At 36.5% G+C, this 12457-nt stretch overlaps 2 protein-coding genes across 2 annotated transcripts in view; one reads left to right on the forward strand and one right to left on the reverse strand.

The window, feature by feature from the left end:
• Nucleotides 1-12457, forward strand: part of LOC123542121 (thioredoxin-like protein 1) — an 88890-nt gene that overhangs the window by 50045 nt on the left and 26388 nt on the right. The window lies entirely within an intron of this gene.
• On the reverse strand, nucleotides 2712-5421 carry LOC123542592 (uncharacterized). Its single transcript, XM_053530945.1, has 2 exons — nucleotides 4247-5421; nucleotides 2712-3438 (listed from the first exon to the last, which is right to left on the reverse strand). Exons 1-2 carry the CDS (start codon nucleotides 4797-4799, stop codon nucleotides 2972-2974), a joined length of 1020 nt encoding a protein of 339 aa, XP_053386920.1. The 5' UTR covers nucleotides 4800-5421; the 3' UTR covers nucleotides 2712-2971.

Raw genomic sequence — 12457 nt, forward strand, 5'->3', positions numbered from 1 at the left:
AGTGCTAATATATTGCAGCAATATATCATTAAATACATTATATTACTTACTTCAACTGATAACAGCATCGTAACAGCTTACATTTGGACATGTGCCCCTTCCTCGAAGAGGATTTTTTATTTATGACATGTTCAAGTATTCATCATGAATGATCTAGGAATTTTATAGAATCTATAAATGGGCCGTGCCATGAGAAAACCAACATAGTTCGCTCTAACAGTTTCTCTAATTACTATAGGCTTTGAAAGTGAACAGCTTGGATCCTGATGCACAGCTGGTCTGGATCCATGCTGGTCGCAAACCCACTATGTTGGTTTTCTCATAGCGCGGCTCAAATCTCAGTTTTATCCTCCGTGAATACATTAAAATTTATTGTCAAATCTAAGTTCACCAAAGTCGTGGATGATTTCTATTAGGGGCCCGTTTCATGAAGCCTACTTAGGACAGAGTTAGAACATAGGAGTAAGGTTCTTTTCACATATTTTAAGAACATTCATTTTAACTACATGTATTCGGTTAGAATAAAATTAGAAATATTTCTCAAAAACTGTGGATTAATCGCACCTTTTTTTAAAAACGATATAAGTTATTTTCAATGAAATAAGTGTGTGCTTTAAAATTCCATGCAAAGGAGAGAACTTAAGATAAAACGTATAAGTTTTTGTGAAACAGACCATAGTCTGATCATGATCTGCACTGTTCGCCATTCAGTCAGTATCGTTTGGTAAGCACCCCTAAGAGTTACTAGTAATAGAACTGTCCAAATTAAAAGTTGGAAAAGTTAATTATAAAAATTCAGCAGGCTTAGAGCTAATGGGAAAGAAAATTTCTGTATTTGTTGTGAGGTATTAGCTTTGTCTTGAAACTTGTCCCGTCCGGCTACTGGTTCCCAGCCAGTATGGAGGTGTCGGTAACAAAAACATAAATTCTAAAATAAGGTACCAGCAGGAATACTTTAAACTCAAACAAATACAGAGGGTACAGGAGGGGATATTTAATGTTTTCTACGGTACTGAATGCGAGATTTTCCCCCTTGTATTGTATATTAAACTATTTTGCATATTTTGTTTTGTTTGTTTGTTTGTTTTGGGTTTAACGCCGTTTTTCAACAGTATTTCAGTCATGTAACGGCGGGCAGTTAACCTATCCAGTGTTCCTGGATTCTGTACCAGTACAAACCTGTTCTCCGCAAGTAACTGCCAACTTCCCCACATGAATGATCAGAGGTGGAGGACTAATGATTTCAGACACAATGTCGTTTATCAAATAGTCACGGAGAACATAAGCCCTGCCCGAGGATCGAACTCGCGACCCTGCGATCCGTAGACCAACGCTCTTACCTACTGAGCTAAGCGGGCGGGCCTTGCATATTTTGTGGTAATGCTCACATTAAGTACCTTAAGTTTATTTTTTTTTTTTTTTTTTTTTTTTTTTTTTTTTTTTTTTTTTTTTTTTTTTTTTTTTTTTTTGCAATATAACACTATAATGCCTTTAAAATTAAACTACTTGTATGTTTATTGGACCAATATATAACTAAGCATAACGGTATATAAGTGCCACTTTAAAGAAACTCTACTTCATCTTAATATATGCCTACGCAATGTTTGTAAATATAAATTGGGCACAGATCCGCTTTGGGGACAACAAACCATTTAAATCGATGTATAAAATTTTATTGAAGGAAAATATGCATTTGGAATGCAGATGTAATAAATATATAAATTATGTAATTTTTTTTTAATATCCTAGTTTTGTCAGTTTAACAGAGAGAGAAGCTAATATGAAAACGGTGCAAATTCACCGTAAACCCCCATGCTGAAATGGTGGTATCGGTGACATAAACAGTTCCCACCCATACATGGTCTCCCCTGTGTAAAAAACAGAACTTTGGTCTCATTTGCCAGAACCATCCTGGCTAACCAAGCCCCAATTTTACAATAACAGCATTTATCCCAGGAGTTAGGTCAAAACATTTAACTAAACAGTCCAGGGTTTTAATTTACAGTGTTATTTTTAACATTTCAACTGGAGAAGAAAAGTAAGTTCTTCACATAATACGTAGCCCTCTCTCATCCAAAGGACCATAAAATATATCAACACCGAATCCAGCGAAGATGTGTTCAATGTGGTTAACATTAGCAAAGGATATGCCCTTTACATATAATTTACCACAATATACCAGAAACCTACTTAGAAGGTTCATTTGTTTGTTTTGGTTTAACGCCGTTTTCCAACAGTATTCCAGTAATGTGATGGCGGGCAGTTAACCTAACCAGTGTTCCTGGATTCTGGACCAGTACAAGCCTGTCCTCCGCAAGTAACTGTCAACTTCCCCACATGAATCTGAGGTGGATGACGAATGATTTCAGAGACAAGGTATTTTATCGAATCGTCACGTAGAACATACGACCAGCCGGTGGATCGAACTCACGACCCCGCGATCCGTAGATCGGTGCTCTGCCTTTTGAGTAGTATAAAACACTGAGATTATGTTGTGTTAATAGGAATCAAGCCAGTGTTCTTATTGTTGCGGAAGGAGCTATACAAGTATTCAAATACATTTAAGTTTGCATCCACTAGTTCCGATCGGATCGGATTAAGCGTTCGTTTTTAGTATTATCATCTGCTGGCATCAGTTGTATTGTACATTAAAGACATAGTAGAGCAAATGGCATCCTGCTGATAGATGAAAACTATTTTGATAAAAAAGATCCCGCTGATAACTACTTTATTGTTCATTTTTCGTCATATAATGTGGTCGTCTGGAACCATAGCTTTGAAAGGACCATATTTTAAACATTGCAAAGTACAACGAAGTGGTAATGTCCAGTTCCTGCGATATAATACAGAGTCTAGCAGTATATATCGACGATTTTATGTATTTTATATGATTATGAATGATATTAAACATATCTCAATGGGAAGGATTTGTATATATTGTCTTTGCTTAAAAGCATCTTTTACACCAATGTCATATAGCAGAGAGTAAAACACCTGTGAAACTTGTGTACCCCCAGCCACCAATAGAGGCATCGTGAACATTAACATTTCTAGCCCATACATGGTCCCCTTTATTTAGCTGCATCACAACAGTAACGGAGCCTTGAGACCGCTTGCCAGAAGAACCACCATGCCCATATACTTTAGCTAACGAACCTCCATTCTTTACAATAAAAACATTGAACTTAGGTTTTGGGTCTGTGTAGCTCAACACAGATAACGAAAATAAATAAAGACCAGGTTTTGAAGCAGTGAAGATGCCAGTGAATCGGTTATAACCTCCACTTAGGTTCAAGCGAACAGTATCAAAAACTACAGTTTGTCCACGACCAAGGTGATCAACTGGTGTAAGAACCACTGCGTGGAACGCAACCTGTGAAACACTTCTTGTCCAACGTTCCGCATTATTGCGGTAAATGTATGTCCTGGTTTGCATATCTGAAATAAGTGAAATATTTGTTACTAAAAGTAAAAATGCAGTTCTTAGTTAATACGTATCTTTGGGCGAAATGAAATAATAAAACTTTATTTTATGTTAAAATGCATGGCATAAATATTGTTTTACATGTAGTTTACACTTGCTAAGTTCCTCCGTATGACAGAATTTCATTTTCCAAACTGTTTAAGAAATGTATTGTAATGCCATGAAAGATAAATAGTTGAAGGGTTATAAGATTCTTATTTTTATGCCCCCGAAAGGAGGCATATAGTTTTTGAATCGTCTGTCGGTCTGTCGGTCTGTCAGTCTGTCGGTCTGTCCGCAATTTTCGTGTCCGGTCCATATCTTTGTCATCGATGGATAGATTTTCAAATAACTTGGCATGAATGTGTACCACAGTAAGACGACGTGTCGCGCGCAAGACTCAGGTGCGTAGCTCAAAGGTCAAGGTCACACTTAGACATTAAAGGTCATTTTTCATGATAGTGCATTGATGGGCGTGTCCGGTCCATATCATTGTCATTCATGCCTGGATTTTAAAATAACTACGCATGAATGTGTGACACAGTAAGACGACGTGTCGCGCGCAAGACCCAGCTCCGTAGGTCAAAGGTCCTAAACTCTAACATCGGCCATAACTATTCATTCAAAGTGCCATCGAGGGCATGTGTCATCCTATGGAGACAGCTCTTGTTTTTCAATATAATTAATTTGAATTAGTTAGATATTTTCTTTGAATAAAACCTATCTTGTTACACTAATATCTTATAATAAGATTTTCAAGAAGTAAAATGAAGTTACAATTACCTATTGTTCCATTCAGCAGAATTTCTTCGCTTAAATTTTGCCGATCTTCTTGTTTCCTTCCAGTTGAGGTATTTAGATTTGAACCATTGGAATCAATTGTGTTTTTATTCGATTGGTCAGATCTGTATTCATAGTCTTGAAATTTCATTTCTTCTGGTCCAGATTCATCTTTTGATATGTATGACTGTAACCCATTTAATTTATTCTGCAGTTCAGAGAACTCTGTTTTCAATTTTTCAGTCTCCTCGACTTGTCGCGTAAAGTTAATATCCATGCTTCTTATGATATCGTCTTTCGTTGCAACCGCTCTTTTCAATTCGCTTACTTCTGCATTCAGGTCTTTCAAACTATTTTCGTTTTCGGAATTCGATCTGGCAAGTTCCTCAACGCTCTCCTGAAGAGACAAAATGTGTTTTCCTTGCATGTCTAATTTGGATGTAAGGTCATTTAGGATCTTAGCAAGATTGTCAATAACCTTTTCTGGTTGAAGGTTTGTTTCTTTATTTTGATGCAGTTCCCTCAATGGAGACTGTGTAGTGTCAATGTTTAGCATAATTGTTAGAAAAGAGAATATGTAAGTTTACAGTCTTGAGATTGGACAAAATTAACCTTTCATGTATACGTTCCCTCCTGATAAGGTTCAAAATGGAACTTAAATAGCAAATTTGTTGACTTGATATAGAAATAACCTGCGGATTTTTAAACCATTATTTGAAATTGTTCACATGTCAGCATATCAGATTTCATCTTAACGTTTTCATATTTATACAAATATACTCCATCATTTATACACAGGATGATTTTCCTTTCCGTACTTTGAGTCAAGGCTTTACTCTAAATCGCCCGGGTAAACGACATCACATCATGGCTTCCTGTTTATCAAACGTGCAGAACTACGTCAGTAGAATTTATTCACTTCGACAAAAAAGTAAACGAGCAATATTGATTCTAAAAGCAACATTCAACATAAAGTAACTTTATTCTTAACATAGAAACGTTTGAAAAGTATTACCAATCTTTCCCTGCGCTTCAGCTTTGTCAAGATAAATCCTACTTGAAAAAGGATCAGTTTTCCCTATTACTAAATTTAAACATCCTGCAAGAATCACCTAAAAAGCATAACATTTCATCTGACTGAACATTTTGTTTTAATTCACGTCGGACGAAATTTTGATATTCCAAATAGATTTCTTGTTTGAAAAAAAAAGTTAGTGCTAATATATTGCAGCAATATATCATTAAATATTATTTACTTCAACTGATAACAGCAATGTAACAGCTTACATTTGGACATGTGCCCCTTCCTCGACGAGGACATTTTATTTGCAACATCTTAAGTATTCGTCACGATTGATGTCGGAATTTTGTAGAATCTATAAATATCAGTTTAATCCTCCTCGAATACATTAAAATTTATTGACAAAATTTAAGTTCACGAAAGTCGTGAATGGTTTCTGTTAGGGGCCCGTTTTATAAAGCCTAATTAGGTCAGAGTTAGAACTTAGGAGTAAGGGTTTTCACGAACATAATTATTTTAAGAACATTCGTTTTAAATATTCGGTTATTCTTACAATATAAGAAGAACAAACTTAGAAATGTTTGTAATCAAAAATGGATTAATGTCACACATTTAAAGCGATACAAGTTATTTTCAATGAAACAAGTGTGCTTTAAAATTACATACTTAGGAGAGAACTAAAGATACGACGTGTAAGCTTTTGTGAAAGAGACCATTTGTGCAGTCTGATCATGATCTGCACTGTTCGCAATTCAGTTAGTATCTTTTGGTAAACACTCCTTTAAACAGTTAATGGTACTGTCTAAATTGAAAGATGAACAAGTTCATTATAGAAATTTAGCAGTCTTTAGGCTAATTGGAAAGAAAATATTTGTATTTGTAGGAAGGTATTAGCTGTGTCCGGAAATCGGTTCCAAGCACGTATGGAGGTGTCGGTAACAAAACCCTAAATTCTGAAATAAACTACCAGCATGACTACTTTAAACGCAAACAAATTCAGGGGGTACAGGAGGGGATATTTAGTGTTTTCTACGGTACTGAATGCGAGTGTGTTTTTCTTCTCTTGTATTGTATAAACAATTTTGCATATTGTGTGGTAATGCTCACATTTAGTACCTTTATTACAATATAAACCCATAATGCCTTTAAAATTTAACTACTTGACTGTATGTTTATTGGACCCATATATAACTAAGCATAGCGGTATATAAGTGCCACTTTAAAGAAACTCTACTTCCTCTTAATATAAGCCAACGCAATGTTTGCAAATATAAATTGGGCACAGATCCGCAACATAACATTGAATTTGATGTATAAAATTTTATTGAAGGAAACTCTGTATTTGCAATGCAGAAGTAATATAAATGTATATTACGTAAAGTTTTATTTCAAATAGTCCAGTTTAGGCAGTGTAACAGAGAGAGAAGCTAATAGGAAAACGGTGTAAATTCAACTTAAACCCCAAGCAGAAATGGCGGTATCGGTGACATAAACAGTTCTCACCCATACATGGTCTTCCCTGTGTAAAAACAGAGCATTGCTCTCATTTGCCAGAACCAACCTGGCCAACCAGGCCCAATGTTCACATAAACAACATTCATCTTAGGTTTCAGGCCAACGTGACTCAAAAGAGAACACTAAAACAAAACAGTCCACGTATTTAAATTACGATGTTATTAAAAATTTTCTATTTCACACACAAAGTATATTGAAAGGTAGACCTGGACGTTTTCATCTGTTTACTACAGACTTCATCCGCCAACTAATCTTCTCATGTTGACTAAAACCGACGAACGCTGTTACTTGTTCAAAACTGCATTTCAAAACCTGACATATATGCTTAACATAGAACGAAGAAGTCGATTATTCTAAATTTACTGAATTTTATCCAGATTTCTCACCCTTACGCAACGGCTGTAGTAACCTGAATGCTGATCTTTTTAACAATCATTTTACGCAACAATTCTTCATGTGATGTGGTCATCAAAACGAAGACCGTAATCATTTTTTCTTTAACTGAGAAATTATCATACTCAAGAACCGTCTTGCTTCACGAGACACGTAAATTTCATCCGCTATAACCTACAAACAATTCTGTTTGGGAATGATCGATATACGGAAGATGAAAACACGTTCATCTTTCTACAAGTTCAAAAATATGTAAACAGACAGGCAGATTCTAATGACACTTTCTTATATATGAAAATATCTTAACTAATAGACGACACTTTAAAAATGCTGGACAAGCCCCAACTCTCTCTCTCTCTCTCTCTCTCTCTCTCTCTCTCCATCAATTAATTAACAAATTATTTCAATATTATTAACATAACTTCGCATATTTATTTTGTTTTCTCCGCCGAGTTATATTAAGTTATTTCTATTGGGAAGGGCCGTTTACTGATGTTGTGAGAACTTGTGGCCCGACCAATTTGCTTATTTTCTTGGCTGTACATGTACATTTTTAATGTTTGTTGTTATAAATGTAAATATTAATAAGCAATAAAACATGATTAAACTAAGATATATCCGTAAAGTTAATATTCTGATCTACAATTTGAGGGGTTTCAGCGCCGATTCGGTTCATTGGTTCGGACATGGTGACGATATGAATTTGCGTAAAATTTGATATTTACAAGGCAAATAGTGGCAGACCGTGTGCAAATCGCATTACAAGCCTGTTTTAATATCGGGCTCTTGTGACTTCTATGTTTGTGTCACACTATAATTGAAGATATATCTGCGAAAATAATACTCTGATCTACAGTTTGGGGGGTTTCAGCGCCGATTCGGTTCATTGGTTAGGGCAGGGTGACGATATCAATTTGCGTAAAATTTGATGAAATTTTACAAAGCAAATACATGTAGTAGTAGGAAACCGCGTACAAATCGCATTACAAGCCTGTTTTAATGTCCGGCTGCTGTGACCTATATATTTGTGTCTGTCTATTAATGAAGATATATCCGTAAAGTTAATATTCTGATCTACAATTTGAGGGGTTTCAGCGCCGATTCGGTTCATTGGTTCGGCCATGGTGACGATATGAATTTGCGTAAAATTTGATATTTACAAGGCAAATAGTGGCAGACCGTGTGCAAATCGCATTACAAGCCTGTTTTAATATCGGGCTCTTGTGACTTCTATGTTTGTGTCACACTATAATTGAAGATATATCTGCGAAAATAATACTCTGATCTACAGTTTGAGGGGTTTCAGCGCCGATTCGGTTCATTGGTTAGGGCAGGGTGACGATATCAATTTGCGTAAAATTTGATGAAATTTTACAAAGCAAATACATGTAGTAGTAGGAAACCGCGTACAAATCGCATTACAAGCCTGTTTTAATGTCCGGCTGCTGTGACCTATATATTTGTGTCTGTCTATTAATGAAGATATATCCGTAAAGTTAATATTCTGATCTACAATTTGAGGGGTTTCAGCGCCGATTCGGTTCATTGGTTCGGACATGGTGACGATATGAATTTGCGTAAAATTTGATATTTACAAGGCAAATAGTGGCAGACCGTGTGCAAATCGCATTACAGCCTGTTTAATTCGGGCGCTTGTGACTTCTATGTTGTGTCCACACTATAATTGAAGATATATCTGCGAAAATAATACTCTGATCTACAGTTTGAGGGTTTCAGCGCCGATTCGTTCATTGGTTAGGGCAGGGTGGGACGATATCAATTGCGTAAAATTTGATGAATTTTTTTACAAAGCAATACATGTGTATAGGAAACCGCGTACAATCGCATACAAGCCTGTTTTAATGTCCGGCTGCTGTGACCTATATATTTGTGTCTGTCTATTAATGAAGATATATCCGTAAAGTTAATATTCTGATCTACAATTTGAGGGGTTTCAGCGCCGATTCGGTTCATTGGTTCGGACATGGTGACGATATGAATTTGCGTAAAATTTGATATTTACAAGGCAAATAGTGGCAGACCGTGTGCAAATCGCATTACAAGCCTGTTTTAATATCGGGCTCTTGTGACTTCTATGTTTGTGTCACACTATAATTGAAGATATATCTGCGAAAATAATACTCTGATCTACAGTTTGAGGGGTTTCAGCGCCGATTCGGTTCATTGGTTAGGGCAGGGTGACGATATCAATTTGCGTAAAATTTGATGAAATTTTACAAAGCAAATACATGTAGTAGGAAACCGCGTACAAATCGCATTACAAGCCTGTTTTAATGTCCGGCTGCTGTGACTTATATGTTTGTGTCTGTCTATTAATGAAGATATATCCGTAAAGTAATATTCTGATCTACAATTTGAGGGGTTTCAGCGCCGATTCGGTTCATTGGTTCGGACATGGTGACGATATGAATTTGCGTAAAATTTGATATTTACAAGGCAAATAGTGGCAGACCGTGTGCAAATCGCATTACAAGCCTGTTTTAATATCGGGCTCTTGTGACTTCTATGTTTGTGTCACACTATAATTGAAGATATATCTGCAATAATAATACTCTGATCTACGGTTTGAGGGGTTTCAGCGCCGATTCGGTTCATTGGTTAGGTCAGGGTGACGATATCAATTTGCGTAAAATTTGATGAAATTTTACAAAGCAAATACATGTAGTAGGAAACCGCGTACAAATCGCATTACAAGCCTGTTTTAATGTCCGGCTGCTGTGACTTATATGTTTGTGTCTGTCTATTAATGAAGATATATCCGTAAAGTTAATATTCTGATCTACAATTTGAGGGGTTTCAGCGCCGATTCGGTTCATTGGTTCGGACATGGTGACGATATGAATTTGCGTAAAATTTGATATTTACAAGGCAAATAGTGGCAGACCGTGTGCAAATCGCATTACAAGCCTGTTTTAATATCGGGCTCTTGTGACTTCTATGTTTGTGTCACACTATAATTGAAGATATATCTGCGAAAATAATACTCTGATCTACAGTTTGAGGGGTTTCAGCGCCGATTCGGTTCATTGGTTAGGGCAGGGTGACGATATCAATTTGCGTAAAATTTGATGAAATTTTACAAAGCAAATACATGTAGTAGGAAACCGCGTACAAATCGCATTACAAGCCTGTTTTAATGTCCGGCTGCTGTGACTTATATGTTTGTGTCTGTCTATTAATGAAGATATATCCGTAAAGTTAATATTCTGATCTACAATTTGAGGGGTTTCAGCGCCGATTCGGTTCATTGGTTCGGACATGGTGACGATATGAATTTGCGTAAAATTTGATATTTACAAGGCAAATAGTGGCAGACCGTGTGCAAATCGCATTACAAGCCTGTTTTAATATCGGGCTCTTGTGACTTCTATGTTTGTGTCACACTATAATTGAAGATATATCTGCGAAAATAATACTCTGATCTACAGTTTGAGGGGTTTCAGCGCCGATTCGGTTCATTGGTTAGGGCAGGGTGACGATATCAATTTGCGTAAAATTTGATGAAATTTTACAAAGCAAATACATGTAGTAGGAAACCGCGTACAAATCGCATTACAAGCCTGTTTTAATGTCCGGCTGCTGTGACTTATATGTTTGTGTCTGTCTATTAATGAAGATATATCCGTAAAGTTAATATTCTGATCTACAATTTGAGGGGTTTCAGCGCCGATTCGGTTCATTGGTTAGGGCAGGGTGACGATATCAATTTGTGTAAAATTTGATGAAATTTTACAAAGCAAATACATGTAGTAGGAAACCGCGTACAAATCGCATTACAAGCCTGTTTTAATGTCCGGCTGCTGTGACTTATATGTTTGTGTCTGTCTATTAATGAAGATATATCCGTAAAGATAATATTCTGATCTACAGTTTGAGGGGTTTCAGCGCCGATTCGGTTCATTGGTTCGGACATGGTGACGATATGAATTTGCGTAAAATTTGATATTTACAAGGCAAATAGTGGCAGACCGTGTGCAAATCGCATTACAAGCCTGTTTTAATATCGGGCTCTTGTGACTTCTATGTTTGTGTCACACTATAATTGAAGATATATCTGCGAAAATAATACTCTGATCTACAGTTTGAGGGGTTTCAGCGCCGATTCGGTTCATTGGTTAGGGCAGGGTGACGATATCAATTTGCGTAAAATTTGATGAAATTTTACAAAGCAAATACATGTAGTAGGAAACCGCGTACAAATCGCACTACAAGCCTATTTTAATGTCCGGCTGCTGTGACTTATATGTTTGTGTTTGTCTATTAATGAGGATATATCCGTAAAGTTAATATTCTGATCTACAATTTGAGGGGTTTCAGCGCCGATTCGGTTCATTGGTTCGGATATGGTGACGATATGAATTTGCGTAAAATTTGATATTTACAAGGCAAATAGTGGCAGACCGTGTGCAAATCGCATTACAAGCCTGTTTTAATATCGGGCTCTTGTGACTTCTATGTTTGTGTCACACTATAATTGAAGATATATCTGCGAAAATAATACTCTGATCTACAGTTTGAGGGGTTTCAGCGCCGATTCGGTTCATTGGTTAGGGCAGGGTGACGATATCAATTTGCGTAAAATTTGATGAAATTTTACAAAGCAAATACATGTAGTAGTAGGAAACCGCGTACAAATCGCATTACAAGCCTGTTTTAATGTCCGGCTGCTGTGACCTATATATTTGTGTCTGTCTATTAATGAAGATATATCCGTAAAGTTAATATTCTGATCTACAATTTGAGGGGTTTCAGCGCCGATTCGGTTCATTGGTTCGGACATGGTGACGATATGAATTTGCGTAAAATTGATTATTTACAAGGCAAATAGTGGCAGACCGTGTGCAAATCGCATTACAAGCCTGTTTTAATATCGGGCTCTTGTGACTTCTATGTTTGTGTCACACTATAATTGAAGATATATCTGCGAAAATAATACTCTGATCTACAGTTTGAGGGGTTTCAGCGCCGATTCGGTTCATTGGTTAGGGCAGGGTGACGATATCAATTTGCGTAAAATTTGATGAAATTTTACAAAGCAAATACATGTAGTAGGAAACCGCGTACAAATCGCATTACAAGCCTGTTTTAATGTCCGGCTGCTGTGACTTATATGTTTGTGTCTGTCTATTAATGAAGATATATCCGTAAAGTTAATATTCTGATCTACAATTTGAGGGGTTTCAGCGCCGATTCGGTTCATTGGTTCGGACATGGTGACGATATGAATTTGCGTAAAATTTGATATTTACAAGGCAAATAGTGGC

Source organism: Mercenaria mercenaria, chromosome 19 (assembly GCF_021730395.1).
Source record: "Mercenaria mercenaria strain notata chromosome 19, MADL_Memer_1, whole genome shotgun sequence".
NCBI classification, from domain to species: Eukaryota; Metazoa; Mollusca; class Bivalvia; order Venerida; family Veneridae; genus Mercenaria; species Mercenaria mercenaria.